General features: G+C 44.9%; 1 protein-coding gene and 1 long non-coding RNA gene across 3 annotated transcripts in view; one reads left to right on the top strand and one right to left on the bottom strand.

Annotated features, from left to right (window-relative positions):
- Positions 1-12,949: 12,949 nt before the first annotated feature.
- LOC134923608 (uncharacterized) overlaps positions 12,950-19,278 on the bottom strand; it is a 211,205-nt gene continuing 204,876 nt past the window's right edge. Inside the window, exon 4 of the long non-coding RNA XR_010177508.1 lies at positions 12,950-15,265. This is a non-coding gene — a long non-coding RNA (uncharacterized LOC134923608). The remainder of the gene's footprint in view (positions 15,266-19,278) is intronic.
- PDLIM3 (PDZ and LIM domain 3) overlaps positions 15,277-19,278 on the top strand; it is a 170,260-nt gene continuing 166,258 nt past the window's right edge. The window contains exon 1 of one of the 2 annotated variants that reach the window (XM_063920766.1): positions 15,277-15,502. In XM_063920766.1, coding sequence (XP_063776836.1) covers positions 15,410-15,502 — 93 coding nt within the window. In that variant the 5' untranslated portion in view covers positions 15,277-15,409. The remainder of the gene's footprint in view (positions 15,503-19,278) is intronic. The other variant, XM_063920765.1, reaches the window with a different exon arrangement.

Genomic DNA, 19,278 nt, shown 5'->3' with positions numbered 1-19,278 from the left:
GTGTATATACTTTTTTGGATATTTTCCATCCTCCTATCTGATGGATCTTTAAGTGCGGCCGTCTCAGGAGAGGGTAACGCCACTTGTTTAGATAAGCGTGTTAGCGCCTTGTCCACCCTAGGAGGTGTTTCCCAGCGCTCCCTAACCTCTGGCGGGAAAGGGTATAATGCCAATAATTTCTTTGAAATTATCAGCTTTTTATCAGGGGCAACCCACGCTTCATTACACACGTCATTTAATTCTTCTGATTCAGGAAAAACTATAGGTAGTTTTTTCATACCCCACATAATACCCTGTTTAGTGGTACCTGTAGTATCAGCTAAATGTAACGCCTCCTTCATTGCCAAAATCATATAACGTGTGGCCCTACTGGAAAATACGGTTGATTCGTCACCGTCACCACTGGAGTCATCGCCTGTGTCTGGGTCTGTGTCGACCGACTGAGGCAAAGGGCGTTTCACAGCCCCTGACGGTGTTTGAGTCGCCTGGACAGGCACTAATTGAATGTCCGGCCGCCTCATGTCGTCAAACGACTGCTTTAGCGTGTTGACACTATCCCGTAGTTCCATAAATAAAGGCATCCATTCTGGTGTCGACTCCCTAGGGGGTGACATCCTCATATTTGGCAATTGCTCCGCCTCCACACCAATATCGTCCTCATACATGTCGACACACACGTACCGACACACAGCAGACACACAGGGAATGCTCCTAACGAAGACAGGACCCACTAGCCCTTTGGGGAGACAGAGGGAGAGTTTGCCAGCACACACCAAAAGCGCTATATATATATCAGGGATAGCCTTATAATAAGTGCTCCCTTATAGCTGCTTTGTTATATCAAACTATCGCCATAAATGTGCCCCCCCCTCTCTGTTTTACCCTGTTTCTGTAGTGCAGTGCAGGGGAGAGACTTGGGAGCCGTCCTGACCAGCGGAGCTGTGAGAGGAAATGGCGCCGTGTGCTGAGGAGATAGGCCCCGCCCCTTTTCTGGCGGGCTCGTCTCCCGCTATTTAGAAAAATTAGGCAGGGGTTAAATATCTCCATATAGCCTCTAGGGCTATATGTGAGGTATTTTTAGCCTTTATAGGTAATCATTTGCCTCCCAGGGCGCCCCCCTCCCAGCGCCCTGCACCCTCAGTGACTGCCGTGTGAAGTGTGCTGAGAGGAAAATGGCGCACAGCTGCAGTGCTGTGCGCTACCTTTTGAAGACTGCAGGAGTCTTCAGCCGCCGATTCTGGACCTCTTCTGACTTCAGCATCTGCAAGGGGGCCGGCGGCGTGGCTCCGGTGACCATCCAGGCTGTACCTGTGATCGTCCCTCTGGAGCTTGATGTCCAGTAGCCAAGAAGCCAATCCATCCTGCACGCAGGTGAGTTGACTCCTTCTCCCCTCAGTCCCTCGCTGCAGTGATCCTGTTGCCAGCAGGAATCACTGTAAAATAAAAAACCTAGCTAAACTTTTTCTAAGCAGCTCTTTAGGAGAGCCACCTAGATTGCACCCTTCTCGGCCGGGCACAAAAATCTAACTGGAGTCTGGAGGAGGGTCATAGGGGGAGGAGCCAGTGCACACCACCTGATCGGAAAAAGCTTTACTTTTTGTGCCCTGTCTCCTGCGGAGCCGCTATTCCCCATGGTCCTTTCAGGAACCCCAGCATCCACTAGGACGATAGAGAAATAGGTTTCATTCTCCAACGCCAGTCCTCAGATAACACTATTATAGATTTGATTCATTATTCGACTACTAACAAGATTCCTTCAGTGATCTTGGCTCTAGACGCAGAAAAGGCATTTGACCGCCTATTATGGCCCTTTATGTTTCACACATTAGCTTCAGTGGGTAGAACGGGAAACTTTATGCAGGCTGTAAAGGCTCTTTATTCCCATCCTTCTTCTACAGTTATGACAAATGGTTTGCATTCCTCTCGTTTTTGATCTGGGAAATGGGATGAGGCAGGGTTGCCCTTTTTCCCCTCTTATCTTTGCTATATGCATTGAGCCATTGGCGGCTAGACTTAGAACTAACCCTGATATTGGGAGCGTCAATGTATGGGATGAAAAATATAAAGTGTCTCTCTTTGCAGATGATATTCTCCTCCCATTGACTAATCCCTTAATGTCGCTTCCTAATCTTCAATCTGAATTATAGGCATATGGTTCCCTTTCTGGGTACAAAGTCAATAGCTCGAAGTCTGAAGCCATAGCTCTCTGTGTACCAGCACAGCAACTCTCAATACTCACTACCTCCTTCCCTTTTATTTGTCACCCTTCCGCGATTGAATATCTTGGAATTTCCATCACTAAGTTGTACTCCTCATTATACCACGCAAATTACTCCCCCATGTTTCAAACATTAACTAAAGATTTAATGCATGCCAGTCCCTTTTTAGTTCATGGTTTGGTAGAATTAATACAATTAAAATGAATCTCCTCCCCAGACTGCTGTACTTATTCCAAACCTTGCCCATACCTGTTCTGATTTCAGCTCTGGACTCCATGTAAGCCCTCTTCAACTGTTTTATTTGGGCACAAGTTAAACCATGCATTCGTAGAACCATTTTGGCTAAGCCTGTCCCTGATGGAGGATTGGGTCTGCCAATACTCCGCTCTTATTATCACACTGCCCAACTAAATCATATTGTGTCGTGGCACTCCGAACCCGGCTGTAAACGTTGGGTGGATTTAGAAAACTCCATGCTTAACGTGGAGTGAGTGGATGGCATAGTATGACTTCCCAGATCGCTTAGACCAGCCTCGGTTAGTGCAAATCCAACCATAACGTTTACACTTAATATTTGGGATAAACTTCGTTCCTCATTGGATCTGGCATGAATTCCCTCACCTACTGTATGTCCCCTATTTGGGACCATCCTCGATTCCTCCGGGAGTTGATGGGCCTTTGGCATCCTTTTGGCGGAAATTACAAATTACATGTCAAGGGTCAATTTGCCCCACCCTCGTTTACCGACCTCCAGATTAAGCACTCACTCCCTGCCTCTTGCCACTTTCAAGACAATCAAATTCTGAGTATTGCCAATTCATAATTTCCCTCTAGTATACTTCGTACGCTGACCAACTTTGAATGCCTCTGTTCCCACTCAGTAGGCCGTAAAGATAACTTTTCTGTTATCTATCATTCTATTCTGGCCCATGACTCCCCTGACCGTGAACCTCACGAATTAGCATGGGAGTTAGATCTCCCATCCCATTTGGACAATGAGTGGTCCATTGTTAGGACTAGAATTGCTAAAGCTTCCATCAGTGTTACTATCAGAGAGACATGTTACAAAGTATATACTAGATGGTATTTAGTACCCTCTAAGCTTCACCATTTTTCCTATGACCTCAGATCTTTGTTGGAGGAATTGTGGAGAAGTTGGTACATTCCCTCATGTCTGGTGGTCTTGCCCGATAATTCAGGTTTTTTGGAATCAGGTGTGAGCGCTTCTGTCGCAGATTTTGGAGTCTTAAGTATCGGGTAACATTGCAACAGCATTATTATGTGCCCCGGTTCCGTCGATTAGCAAGCATCAAGACAAGCTAATACTACATATATGTAATGCAGCTAAATCTCTGATAGCCAAAAACTGGAAATCCTTGACAGCGCCTTCAACTACTGCCCTTTTTAACTGTATTCACTTTATTGCTTCAATGGAATAAATTACTAGTTTGCAAAATAACACTGTCCTGACTTTCCACAAAATATGGTCTACCCTGGTACCTCTTCTGTTCTTCCCCCCTTCCTGGACTCTGTTGATACTCCTTGGTTTCCATGTACTTTCTCCCTTATGTCCCCCAGTGTTTTGTTTGGTCACCCATCTAGTTCTTTTTCCTCCTTTTGTTTTTCCTTTACTGGTGTATTGTGTGTTAAATGGTTATTCCGTTGTACATGCTTGGTTCTTATGTACTTCCAGTTTATCACTGCTGTTGTGATTGTTATATTTTACGGTACACCCATGTATTGTATATTTTTCTTCAAAAATAAAATAAAATATTGTTTTAAAAAAGTAGAGACCACTATATGACAGTGCTGCAGGGGAGGCCATGTCTGATTGTGTGAGCCATGTTTCTGTTATAGATTGAAGTTGTTAGAAATGAAAAGGTCATGGATGGATGCTAATTTGTTACAGAGTGTGCCTTCCATAAGGCACAATTTAGTGAGTTGGAGGGTAATAGATGATGAGGTTAGCTGGATTTATATATTGTTGCAAATCAGCTGAATGTGAGTGGGGCACGTGATTGTGGCTTGTATTAGGTGATATTTCATCAGCTAATAAAAGCAGGAGAGATAAAATAAGATTTTACTTACCGATAAATCTATTTCTCATAGTCCGTAGTGGATGCTGGGGACTCCGTCAGGACCATGGGGAATAGCGGCTCCGCAGGAGACAGGGCACAAAAGCAAGCTTTTAGGATCACATGGTGTGTACTGGCTCCTCCCCCTATGACCCTCCTCCAAGCCTCAGTTAGGTACTGTGCCCGGACGAGCGTACACAATAAGGAAGGATCTTGAATCCCGGGTAAGACTCATACCAGCCACACCAATCACACCGTACAACTTGTGATTTGAACCCAGTTAACAGTATGATAACAATGAAGTAGCCTCTAAAAAAGATGGCTCACAACAATAATAACCCGATTTTTTGTAACAATAACTATGTACAAGTAATGCAGACAATCCGCACTTGGGATGGGCGCCCAGCATCCACTACGGACTATGAGAAATAGATTTATCGGTAAGTAAAATCTTATTTTCTCTAACGTCCTAGTGGATGCTGGGGACTCCGTCAGGACCATGGGGATTATACCAAAGCTCCCAAACGGGCGGGAGAGTGCGGATGACTCTGCAGCACCAAATGAGAGAACTCCAGGTCCTCCTCAGCCAGGGTATCAAATTTGTAGAATTTAGCAAACGTGTTTGCCCCTGACCAAGTAGCTGCTCGGCAAAGTTGTAAAGCCGAGACCCCTCGGGCAGCCGCCCAAGATGAGCCCACCTTCCTTGTGGAATGGGCATTTTCAGATTTTGGCTGTGGCAGGCCTGCCACAGAATGTGCAAGCTGAATTGTACTACAAATCCAACGAGCAATAGTCTGCTTAGAAGCAGGAGCACCCAGCTTTTTGGGTGCCTACAATATAAACAGCAAGTCAGACTTTCTGACTCCAGCCGTCCTGGAATTATATATATATATATATTTTCAGGGCCCTGACAACGTCTAGCAACTTGGAGTCCTCCAAGTCCCTAGTAGCCGCAGGCACCACAATAGGTTGTTTCAGGTGAAACGCTGACACCACCTTAGGAAGAAACTGGGGACGAGTCCGCAGTTCTGCCCTGTCCGAATGGAAAATCAAATATGGGCTTTTGTAAGACAAAGCCGCCAATTTTAACAATCGCCTGGCCCAGGCCAGGGCCAACAGCATGGTCACTTTCCATGTGAGATATTTCAAATCCACAGATTTGAATGGTTCAAACCAATATGATTTGAGGAATCCCAACACTACGTTGAGATCCCACGGTGCCACTGGAGGCACACAAGGGCTGTATATGCAATACTCCCTTGACAAACGTCTGGACTTCAGGAACTGAAGCCAATTCTTTCTGGAAGAAAATCTATAGGGCCGAAACTTGAACCTTAATGGACCCCAATTTGAGGCTCATAGACACTCCTGTTTGCAGGAAGTGCAGGAAACGACCTAGTTGAAATTTTTTCGTGGGGCCTTCCTGGCCTCACCCACGCAACATATTTTCACCACATGTGGTGATAACGTTGTGCGGTCACCTCCTTCCTGGCTTTGACCAGGGTAGGTATGACCTCTTCCGGAATGCCTTCTCCCTTAGGATCCGGCGTTCAAACCGCCATGCCGTCAAACGCAGTCGCGGTAAGTCTTGGAACAGACAAGGTCCCTGCTGGAGCAGGTCCTTTCTTAAAGGCCGATGCCACGGTTCCTCTTGGAACAGACATGGTACTTGCTGAAAGCAAATCCCTTCTTAGCTCCCGAGGCCATTAGTCCTCTGTGAGCATCTCTTGAAGTTCCGGTTACCAAGTCCCTCTTGGCCAATCCGGAGCCACGAGTATAGTTCTTACTCCTCTATGTCTTATAATTCTCAATACCTTGGTTATGAGAAGCAGAGGAGGGAACACATACACTGACTGTTACACCCACGGTGTTACCAGGACGTCCACAGCTATCGCCTGAAGGTCTCGTGACCTGGCGCAATACCTGTCCCATTTTTTGTTCGGGCGGGACGCCATCATGTCCACCTTTGGTCTTTCCCAACGGTTCACAATCATGCGGAAAACTTCCCGATGAAGTTCCCACTCTCCCGGGTGGAGGTCGTGCCTGCTGAGGAAGTCTGCTTCCCAGTCATCCACTCCCGGAATGAACACTGCTGACAGTGCTATCACATGATTTTCCGCCTAGCGAAAAATCCTTGCAGTTTTGCCACTGCCCTCCTGCTTCTTGTGCCGCCCTTTCTGTTTACGTGGGCGACACTGGATCAATACCGGCTGACCTTGAAGCAGAGGTCTTGCTAAGCTTAGAGCATTATAAATTTGCTCTTAGCTCCAGTATATTTATGTGGAGAGAATTCTCCAGACTTGATCACACTCCTTGTGTGACTGCTCCCCAGCCTCTCAGGCTGGCCTCCGTGGTCACCAGCATCCAATCCTGAATGCCGAATCTGCGGCCCTCTAGAAGATGAGCACTCTGTAATCACCACAGGAGAGACACCCTTGTCCTTGGATATAGGGTTATCCGCTGATGCATCTGAAGATGCGATCCGGACCATTTGTCCAGCAGATCCCACTGAAGAGTTCTTGCGTGAAATCTGCCGAATGGAAGCGCTTCGTAATAAGCCACCATTTTTACCAGGACTCTTGTGCAATGATGCACTGACACTTTTCCTGGTTTTAGGAGGATCCCGATTAGCTCGGATAACTCCCTGGCTTTCTCCTCTGGGAGAAACACCTTTTCCTGGACTGTGTCCAGAATCATCCCTAGGACCAGCAGACGTGTCGTCGGAACAACTTCGGTTTTGGAATATTTAGAATCCACCCGTGCTGTCGTAGAACTACTTGAGATAGTGCTACTCCGACCTCCAACTGTTCTCTGGACCTTGTTCTTATCAGGAGGTCGTCCATTTTCTTTGAAGACGAATCCTCCTTTCGGTCATTACCTTGGTAAGGACCCGGGGTGCCTTGGACAATCCAACGGCATCGTCTTGAAACTGATAGTGACAGTTCTGTACCACGAACCTGAGGTACCCTTGGTGAGAAAAGGCAAATTTTGGGACATGGAGGTAAGCATCCCTGATGTCCCGGGACACCATATAGTCCCCTTGTTCTTTGCTATCACTGCTCTGAGTGACTCCATCTGGATTTGAACCCTTGTAAGTGTTCAAATTTTCCAGATTTAGAATAGGTCTCACCTAGCCTTCAGTACCACCATATAGTGTGGAGTACTACCCCTTTCCTTGTTGTCGGAGGGGTAATTTTATTATCACCTGCTGGGAATACAGCTTGTGAATTGTTTTCAATACTGCCTCCCTGTCGGAGGGAGACATTGGTACAGCAGACTACAGGAACCTGCGAGGGGGGAAACCTCTCGACATTCCAATCTGTACCCCTTGGATACTACTTGTAGGATCCAGGGGTCCTGTACGGTCCCAGCGTCATGCTGAGAACTTGGTAGAAGCGGTGGAGGGCTTCTGTTCCTGGGAATGAGCTGCCTGCTGCAGTCTTCTTCCCTTTCCTCTATCCCTGGGCAGATATGACTCTTATAGGGACGAAAGTACTGAGGCTGAAAAGACGGTGTCTTTTTCTGCAGAGATGTGACTTAGGGTAAAAAACGGTGGATTTTCCAGCAGTTGCCCTGGCCACCAGGTCCCATGGACCGACCCCAAATAACTCCTCCCCTTTATACGGCAATACATCTTTGTGCCGTTTGGAATCTGCATCACCTGACCACTGTCGTGTCCATAAACATCTTCTTGCAGATATGGACATCGCATTTACTCTTGATGCCAGAGTGCAAATATCCCTCTGCGCATCTCGCATATATAGAAATGCATCCTTTAAATGCTCTATAGTCAATAAAATACTGTCCCCGTCAAAGGTATCAATATTTTTAGTCAGGGAATCCGACCAAGCCACCTCAGCTCTGCACATCCAGGCTGAGGCGATCGCTGGTCGCAGTATAACACCAGCATGTGTGTGTATACTTTTTAGGATATTTTTCAGCCTCCTATCAGCTGGCTCCTTAAGTACGGCCCTATCCGTAGATGGTACCGCCACTTGTTCTGATAAGCGTGTGAGCGCCTTATCCACCCTGAGGGGTGTTTTCCACCGCGCCTTAACTTCTGGCGGGGAAGGGTATACCGCCAATAATTTTCTATCGGGGGAAACCCACGCATCATCACACACTTCATTTAATTTATCTGATTCAGGAAAAACTACAGGTAGTTTTTTCACCTCACACATAATACCCTTTTTTGTGGTACTTGGAGTATCAGAAATATGTAACACCTCCTTCATTGCCCTTAACGTGTGGCCCTAAAAGAAAATACGTTTGTTTCTTCACCGTCGACACTGAAATCAGTGTCCGTGTCTGGGTCTGTGTCGACCGACTGAGGTAAATGGGCATTTTACAGCCCCTGACGGTGTTTGAGACGCCTGGACAGATACTAATTTGTTCGCCGGCCCTCTCATGTCGTCAACCGGCTTGCAGCGTGTTGACATTGTCACGTAATTCCATAAATAAGCCATCCATTCCGGTGTCGACTCCCTAGAGAGTGACATCACCATTACAGGCAATTTGCTCCGCCTCCTCACCAATATTTTCCTCATACATGTCGACACACACGTACCGACATACAGCACACACATAGGGAATGCTCTGATAGAGGACAGGACCCACTAGCCCTTTGGGGAGACAGAGGGAGAGTTTGCCAGCACACACCAAAACGCTATAATTATCCAGGGACAACCTTTATATAAGTGTTCCTCCCTTATAGCATTTTAATATATATACATATCGCCAAATCAGTGCCCCCCCTCTCTGTTTTAACCCTGTTTCTGTAGTGCAGTGCAGGGGAGAGCATGGGAGCCTTCCCACCAGCCTTTCTGTGAGGGAAAATGGCGCTGTGTGCTGAGGAGAATAGGCCCCGCCCCCTTTTCGGCGGGCTTCTTCTCCGGAGTTTTAGATATCTGGCAGGGGTTAAATACATCCATATAGCCTCAAGGGCTATATGTGATGTATTTTTCACCATACAGGTATTATACATTGCTGCCCAGGGCGCCCCCCCCCAGCGCCCTGCACCCTCCGTGACCGCTGTGTGAAGTGTGCTGACAACAATGGCGCACAGCTGCAGTGCTGTGCGCTACCTGATGAAGACTGAGAGTCTTCTGCCGCCTGGTTCCGGACCTCTTCATCTTCAGCATCTGCAAGGGGGGTCGGCGGCGCGGCTCCGGGACGAACCCCAGGGCGAGCCCTGTGTTCCGACTCCCTCTGGAGCTATGTCCAGTAGCCTAAGAATCCAATCCATCCTGCACGCAGGTGAGTTGAAAATCTCTCCCCTAAGTCCCTCGATGCAGTGAGCCTGTTGCCAGCAGGACTCACTGAAAATAAAGAACCTAAAAACTTTTTCTAAGCAACTCTTTAAGAGAGCCACCTAGATTGCACCCTTCTCGGCCGGGCACAAAAACCTAACTGAGGCTTGGAGGAGGGTCATAGGGGGAGGAGCCAGTACACACCATGTGATCCTAAAAGCTTGCTTTTGTGCCCTGTCTCCTGCGGAGCCGCTATTCCCCATGGTCCTGACGGAGTCCCCAGCATCCACTAGGACGTTAGAGAAATATAGTTGAAGGAGGTTTGTGAATGTTTTTCTATGGTGACAGTTTGTGGATGTTATAGTTAATGTATAAAGAGAAGTAAAAAGCTCATGAGTGTCATTAAGAGGGGAGTAGATAATTGAGGTGGCAATGTGTAAAGAGGGTGAGTTACAGAGAGAGTAAAGGATGTAATAGCCTTTAAGAAAATAGTATGGAGCGCTATGAACAAAAGCAATGTGTGGTACATGGTGTTTTTGAAATAAACTAGTTAGGCTTTCAGCATAATGAAGTTGTAATTGCTAAAGTTCAAATATATGTTTACTGATGATGTTCAGCTGTTCATTTTCAAACAATGCACAGTTGATCGCCACTAAATAAAGTACAATTAAAACAGTGCCTACCTCTATTGCATATTTTCTTAATGCCAAAACACATGGGGAGTAATAAACACAGGTATACAGACCAAGTAATGTTATACTAGTTCTAAAGCTTTAAACAACATTTAAATATAGAATACAGCTTATACAGAGTCATACTTTGTAATAGTAGTATAAAAATAGGAACAGGTTTCCCTCTCTAGTGATTTTAAAGCAGATTAGTGTCAATTTGTCAAGGCTAAAACCATACAAAAATTTCGTTTTATGTTAGTATTGCATTATGTAATAAATGGGGACTGCGGTCTGCACCAATTTAATAAGCTCAGAAAGGATTGGTTGCTATAGCTCAGGGGTGGGGAACCTTTTTTCTACCAAGGGCCATTTGGATATTTATAAAATCCTTTGAGGGCCATACAAAAATGATCAACTTAAAAATTAGCCCGCCCCCAGTCAGTAGTTATGCCCCCAGTCACTTGTATTGCCCCCAGTCACTTGTTATGCCAGATTAGATTTGCCCCCAGTCAGTTGTTATGCCCCATTAGATATGCCCACTGTTAGTTGTTTTGGCCCAATAGATATGCCCCGTCAGTTGTTATGCCCCCTGTAGTTATGCCCCATTAGATATGCCCCCTGTAGTTATGCCCCATTAGATATGCCCGATAATAGTGCCACTTACACACACACACACATTAAAAGAAAAAAAACCCACAATGCTCACCAGCCCTGCTCCTGCTGCCAGACTGCTGCCTTCCCTCTCCTCGAAACTATGGGAGATGTCATGATGTCTCTCCCATAGCGCCGCACAGCCACACATGTACGAGCTCCTGCCTTCAGCTGCTGCTGAGGAGCCGGGCGCCCGCTGGTGGTAAAATCTCAGCGGGCGCTCGGCATCTCCTCTCGTTTAGGTGAGCCGGGCCAGGCCGGATCAAGTGGCTTTGAGGGCAGTATACGGCCTTCGGGCCTGAGGTTCCCCACCCCTTCTATAGCTAATACCATTGAAAGTTAGTGTTACTTTATTTTCTGTGCATGTGAGGCCCAGTGAAAAGAGGTGTAAAGCGATTACTTTTAATACACCAGGAAAATCTCTTATCGGAGTCAACAGTTGCAAAAACTTTTTAGATAAAACACGTGCAAAATTATTTCTTAGTTTTGCAATATGTAGGAAATTATACTTTATGAGGACAACAGGTAAAGGGTCTAAAATAGAGCCATAACCTTTGAAATTATAATTCCCAAGATTATACACATATATCCTCCCATAACATAAATCATATCCAGCTTGTGCTAAACACTGGATTTATAACAAGTTCTCACGAACTAAGGTGTCACTGGATATTAAACAACTGCTATTAAAAAATACTCCCCATCAGGGAAAAGTCCTGACCCTGACAGATCCTGATTTCCTATTACAAAACATTCCATGACACCTTAATGCATTTGATGCCTTGTGCATTTAATGCAGTCTCTGATCTAGATCACTTTTCTGCTCAATCTTTGGAAGTCCACATCAACATTAACCATAAGGATGGAAAGGACCTTACCCGTTGCCAGAATTATCAGCCTATTTCCCTCCTTAATGTGGACTTGAAACTATATGCAAAGCTCACTGCTATTACATTCAGTGATCCATATGGACTAAGTGGGTTTTGTCTTGGGTCGGGAGGCGCGAGACAACAAAAAAGAAAATGCTTAATCTAATTCACTTAGCGGCCCACTCCCCAGAGGCTTTGTTGCTTTTATTGACCAATGCTAAGAGCGCTTTCGACCACGTTAATTGGGAGTTTACTAGAAGTATATTGTGAATGGGGATTTCTCTAACCCAGTTCCAATTTCTAATGGGATGAGGTAGGGATGTCCGTTTTCTCCACCAGTGTTTGTGTTATGTATGGAAACTATGGCATGGGCCATTCTACCGAACCCAAATATCTCAAGTTTACAGGTTAGTTATTCCGAACATAAATGATCCCTTTTCACCAATTATCTTTTAGCGATTATCCTGAATCCTACGGTCTCCCTCTCCAATTTGATGAAAGAATTTAAAACTTTTGGAAAACTCTCCTTTTTTAAAATTAATTATTCTAAAAACAGTACAGTTAAATCTTACTGAGTTACAACAGGAATGTGGCTTTAAATGACATCTCTTGAACTTAAAGTATCTGGGACTGCTTCTTCCTAGGGATCTCTTTAAGATACACTCACTTAATTTTGCTCCTATACTTACGAAAATCCGATAGGAGCTTACTTTTTTGGACACACACTCATGGATTGAGAGTATTAATGTAATAAAGATTAATATATTACCTTGTGTACTCTCTCTCTTACAAGCCTTGCCCTAGGTTCAAGCATGATGTTTTGTATAGAAGATATCACTTGGGTGGTTTCCAGCTTCCACACTTTCATACTTATTATGATGCAGTTATGCTTAATAGAATCTTAGACTGGTCCAGGAGCTGTTCTGTTAAGTTGTGGGGATCTATTGAGTGCTCCTTCCTACAATCACCCTTGACAATTTTACTCTGGCTGTCTCAATAACCTAACATACTATGGGACAGGATGTAACGCCATCTGAGTTCGGCCAACATGCGGGATTCTGGACGAACTTTGATGTTTTTTTAAAGGGGCAATCACTTACTAGGCATGGTTTTGCCTTGTAAGTAATTGCCCCTTTAAAAAAAGTCCAAGTTCGTCCGAAATCCTGCATGTCGGCCGAGCTCGGACAGTATTACATACCGCCCTATATCTGTCTATAGGGCCCACATTGGGGACTTTGAAATGAGTTAGGGGTGAGGATGTCTCCCCGGCTCAATTCCCACTAACTCCCTTATTCAATAACCATATGTCACCTGGGGTCTCTAAATTGGCTTTTCACAGGTAAGGATATCTAGGATCGGACAGTTGCTGGACACTTCGGAAGTGATGTCTTTTACCAATATCCAAGCGCAATGGCAGTTACCCAATAATGAGACATGGCGATATATCCAGATCAAACATTTTTTACAATTTAGGACCCTTTTCTCTGCAGGGACTCATAGTTTATTAGCCTTTGAACATTTGGTGGCATCCACAGCCTACCCAACTCATGTGGTATCCACCATTTAAAAACTATTAAGACTTTCTACATTGCCGAACATTACTGAGAAATGAGAGAGGGGCTTTGGTACAGTTATTAGTGATGCCCAACGGACGTCTATTTTTGAGACGTCATGGAGTAGTGCCACCAACATATTAACTTCAAGGTTATTTCTCGCTGGTATCGATCCCCATCAATATTGTCTTAAAAATTATCAGGGCATCTTGGCGTGTTGTGATACTGTCGATATTGTAGGAACTGGTTACTCCCCTTCACATATCGTGGTCATGAGCAGTTCTTAGGCCCTTCTGGGATGGAGTGATTTCAATCACATGGGGAATTTTGCGCCCGGATGTTCCTGATGGGCCTGAGTTTTGGCTCATGAATTTAATTACTATGCCTATGTTTCTGTATATATTTTTATTTAAATATCACATATCAATAACAGTGCTGCTAACACCTTAATCCCTGTGTGATAAAAATCTACCTCTCCCCCAACCCTTGTCAATTGGTTCCAGATGACAGAACTGTATCATTCAATGGATGGTATTATTTCCAATATAGATAGGTTTAGGACCTACTCAAGGGTGTGGTCTTGGTATCTGGAATTCTGTGAATCTGCTCATTACAAATTCCTGATGGGAGCTTCATAATTTACATCTCCTTTCTGATTTGACAGGTCACTGGGTCCCCAGTGGATATCCACATGCCTTTCTTTCCTTCTCTTTCCTCTCTTCGTCTTAGCTGCTTTTCTTCTTTTATTTACTTTCTTTCTTTCCTTTCATGTTATGTGTTTAATTTACTTTTGTGGTACGCCATGTTTAAATTTATGCATAATTGTACGGTTTATATTTGTCAGTCTCCTTCTGTGACTAAAGTCTTTTGACATCACTGTCTCCATATTCTGATTTGAACTTTTTTTAAGCCATATTTGCAGTGAAATGTATTAGTTTTCATGTTTTATATTTGTCACCTGTTCTGGATACCTATGTTCACAACATGGGGTTATGCTACTTGTTTGTATATTAAAACCTCAATAGAATTTACTTGCATAAAAAAATGCAGACAATACAGTAGAAACATCAATAGAAGGATTAGGGACCTACTATTAAAACCATTTTTACCACAGATGCAGTACATGTATATGCATAATGGGGGTCATTGCGACCCGATCGCTCACTGCAGTTTATCGCAGCACAGCGTTTGGGCCAGAATTGCGCATGCGCCGGCGCATGCCGGATGGCCGAAGGCCGTCGTTCAGTAGCGATTGTCTTTGCCTGTTTGACAGGCAGAGACGGTCGCAGTGCGGGAGGAGGCTGGACGGCGGCGTTAAGGGGCGTTTAGGGGGCCCGGTCCGGGCAACGCAGGCGTGGCCGGACTGTTGGGGGGGGGGGGGGGGGGGGTGGCGGGCCACGGCAGCTGCGTGACGTCAACTCCCGGCCAGCCGCAGGAGCTGCGCTGGCCGGGAGTTACTCCACAAATACAAAAGCATCGCTGCTGTGCGATGCTTTTGTAGTTGTGGGGGGCCGGACTGACATGCGGGGCGGACTAGCCCTGTGCTGGGCGTCCCCCCACATGTCAGGGAGGATGATCGTAGCTGTGCTACATTTAGCACAGCTACGATCAACTCGGAATGACCCCCGATGTACTATTGAATTATGCTGATGAAATACAGAACAATTCAACAAAGTGTTAATAAATGTAGAAATCAGTGCGTCCTGGAAATAATCCAAACATAACGTCATTCTATCTCAATATATCTCCAGCATGGCAATAGTGTAATGACCATATGACGGTGAACTGAGAATGAATGAACCCTAACTGCAAGTCCAATTTAAGAGTTAATATAGTGAAGAAATCAAAAGTGTTGTAATGTTTAGGAATCCATGCACTGTTCTCCAAAACACAAGTCTGTCTTCCTCTCCCTTCTGCCCATTCTCCTCCCCTCTCACTCTGCTTTCTATGGGTCTCCTGGCCAGGCAGTGACGTCAGCCTGGGGAAAGGGATAAAGAGAAGATCATAAGGCATCGGGGGATCAGGCTGTTTCAGCTGCTGCTTGCAGAAAGACTTTTATTCCGGAACTGCATCTAACAGATATCTGCTTTTATTGTGTTTATTACATTACTAAGAGAAAAAAATGCCACAAAATGTGGTCCTGCCTGGACCTGCTCCATGGGGATTCAGGCTGACTGGGGGTATAGATTTTAATCAGCCCCTACTCATCTCTAGGGTAAGTTGATTTTAGGATTCCTTTGAGTAAGAGATTACTAACAATATTTTTTTTTCCACAGAAAGTAAAAGATCTTTATATTTCTTTAAACTGTGCTGGTCTGTAATGAGAAAAACAAGATTGTCCTAGTGTAAATTCTTTAACAGGTGACATTGGCTAATAACTCTTAATTTAGTCCAAGTGGTAACTTAACATGACATATAGATGATGTGGTCATCAATGCTTCTAAGCTCAGTGCTTTCGCTGTTCTGTGTGTTACTGCCTATAGTACTGTGCTTATTATGGGACAATAATAGTGTATGAAGTACAAAAGTATATGGCTTTGTCTCTCCAGTACTGTGTGCTAGATATGTGTCTCATACATTCAGCAGTGTGAAGGTTTGTTTTATTTGCTTAATTTTGACTATTAATGTTTAAGAAGTCAATTTGTAATTGCTGCACATTAATATGTGCTGTACAACTTAATTAATTACAACTTAATTAATGTTAAAGAGCCTGTTTCATAGTTGCACATTAATGCTGCAGCAGATGTGATCTTTGACTCAGAGGATGTGCGATAATATGCCAATTGAATAGACAATGGAATTTGTATAGAGACATCACCAGAGCCCTTGCAGCTGCATACACATTCGCCGCATCGCGGCAGATCCTGAAAACATCGGCTCTTCAAGACAGTCTACCGTCACTCATAATGGCTGCCGCAACTGAGACGCCGGAGAAGTGATTCCTGCATACAGGATCACAGTCGGCGTCTAATAGATGCCCTGAAAAAAAGTCCCGACACACCTGCCTTTTTGCCATCAGTCCCCGTTGCCTCCCACAAAATGGCTGCTGCTTGTCAATCACTTGTGAATTAATACTCACTGCGAGCGTGATTGCTGCATGTGCGCATTGTTGCAGCAAAGCATGCACAGTCTACTGATAATCGCTCAATTGTAAAACATCGGAATAGCATATAACTCTGATACAGGCGCAACATCATATTTTAAGTGGTTTGTACCTTACAGTATTTCATGAAACAATCAAGAATCATTGTACATATGTTTCCAACAGCTGGGAGAACATATGTTTAGCACAGTTTCTTAGCCCCTTACACTAGAATTATAAATGGGCAGTATCCAATCTTTAGATCAACAGTAAAAAGGTTGGCAGTCAATAAGTCGACCACTAATGGTCAACATGCACCAGGTCAGCATGGTCAAAGGGTCTACATGGCGATGGTCAACACAGCATATGGTCGGCATGAGGTTTTTTCACAATTTTTTCATACTTTACCAACTGTGTGGGCTACTATTAGGAATAGTAACCTGCGCAGAACGGCGCAGTAGTGAAGCGATGCACCTTGCCCCGAAGCATGGTGAGCAAAGCACTAATTGCAGTCTCCGGTAGTTGGACGGAGTAAACTACACGAAAAAAACATAACAAATATCACGTCGACCTTTTATCTGTCGACCTTTTGCCCATGTTGACCTTTTGTCAATGTCAATCTTTTGGGGTCAACCTAGACATTGTTGACCTTTTCACTGTTGACTTAATGATCCACACCCCAAAGTTTATTGCAAATACACTATTTGACGATTAAACAAGAAAGTATAACGCGCCTTGATGTTGTTTATATCTCCCAACTGCTACTGTAACATGCGATTGAGACGTATTATCTCTTTCGCGTTCCTGGGCAGTACAGGGATGTGGCTATGCAGGCGTACAGCAATGGTCTGTCTTATGGGCGTATTATGGGATTGCCAAAGTGTGTCACTGATGTGGCTGCATAATCGCTCACATGGAGGCCATACTCTGATGGAGACTATACATCTGGCATGGGGCTGGTACACGTCTCCATGGCGCACAATCCATGGCTGCATCTACAGACACACCAACAGGGAGGTAACTAGTCATTTGTGGGCCTCATAGCAACATTTTATGGGCCCCATGTACCGCCCAGTGGCAAACAACTACATAGAAACATGGGACAGGCATATGGTTGCAGAAGAAATACCAGCAAATGACGCACACTTGGGCGCTGCAGCATCCTAAACAGAACAGCTTCATAATGAGCACTAACACAGCTCTGCATTATATTATACATTGTGCACTGAAACCAATGCAGAAATTGATCCGGAGGACTTGAATGCACAAATGCAGACATCAGGTTGTAAATGCCCATTAATAAAGCTTGCTAGAGGTCGCCAGTAAATTATTATGTAAGAGAATGCACTGGTACACACACTTTCAGGTGCTCTGCATTATTTCCAACATTGCTTGTAGAATATATATAAATACATATATTAGAGTACTATGAGGGTACTCATTAAGCACATGGTGTAGGGAAAGCACACTTAAATGCAAGGACAAAGTATGAGATAATTTATTACTTTTCACAGGTGTTTTGTAATCCCCATGTGTCCAGGGCCTGAGAAAACAGTTTTCCCCAGATGGTGGCAGGTGGACTTGTTTACATAGGCATTATGGGCCTGATTGAGACCTGATCGCTGCGATCAGATAGTTGCCACCCAGGGGGAGTGAAAATTCGGCCCTTGCAAGTGTGCAATTACATGTGTACACCCTCAGTCAGCGGACAGCTGTAAAGCCATTTGCATCACACTCACCAATGAATGTTTTTCCTATTCTGTGCAGTCTGTGCTCTATACTTACTCCTCCAGTATGAAGGAATCAGGATGATCGGGTCCGGAGCTGACGTCACACACCCGCCCTGAAAACGCGTGGGAACGCCTGCGTTTTTCCTGACACTCCCAGAAAACTGGTAGCTACCACCCACAAACATCCACTTCCTGTCAATCACCTTGCGAACGTCCATGCAATCCAAATTCTCGCACCATCCTGTCGCTGTTTGTACACATTGCGGCACATACGCATGCTCAGTAGTTCGATAATTGCCCGCTGTGCGAAAATGCACAGCAGCGATCAGATCTGAATCGGGCACTTAATCACGCAGGTCTAGATTACAGAGCTATGGGCATGTGCATTCTTATACACATATCTTTATATAAATGCAGCAAAGCTGTTTTATATACTTACATATGAGCTACAATAAAATATTAAGGTGATCATACTAAAGTTTTAAGTCATATCTTTAAGTGTTTCTTCATCTATGTTGCTATACTGAACAAATAATTTGTTCCTCATAGTAATGTATACAGGGCAACTCGGCTTAAAGTAGATAGTACACTGGTCTTGTACCCCTATAGTCCTGTGAACCAGGAACTGCTGATATTGAGAGTCATTCTGACCCGCCAGCATCAGCGGCCCGCATCACAGTTTTCCGATGGCAGTAAACTGCACATGTGCAGTGGCCGCGTGGACACACACATTGCGGCCGCATCCCCGAAGGATGCGACCCCAATGTGATTAAGAGCAGCGGGTATTGTGGTGGCGGAGTTACAGCGTTGCAGGGGCGGTGCAGGGAAAACAGGGGTCAAGTCAGCGGCATTTTCGTGGCGGCTGCATGACGTCACACGCAGCCGCTCCAATAAAAAAAAAAAAGTGCCTGCTGAACACCTGACAGCGCAACCAGGCTGCGTTCACATTAGAACATTAGTTCTGATGCGTCCACAATTAGATTGTGGACACACTGGGAGGCAGCCCGCCGCATGTGCAGAGATGAACGCAGATCTGGCTGCGCATGCCGCGATCTGCGGCAGTCTCTGAATAACTCCCCTTGTCAAGTTTTAAGATATCGTCAGTGGTTTTTACATTTTTTACTGGTATGCTAACTGGGCATTGGGAGTATTTTATTTCTTGTTATTTCATGAAAAGTA

The sequence above is a fragment of the Pseudophryne corroboree genome, chromosome 1 (genome assembly GCF_028390025.1).
Source record: "Pseudophryne corroboree isolate aPseCor3 chromosome 1, aPseCor3.hap2, whole genome shotgun sequence".
In the NCBI taxonomy this organism is placed as follows: Eukaryota; Metazoa; Chordata; class Amphibia; order Anura; family Myobatrachidae; genus Pseudophryne; species Pseudophryne corroboree.
Note: the sequence above shows the minus strand (reverse complement) of the source record. Positions and strands in the feature narration are given on the sequence as shown.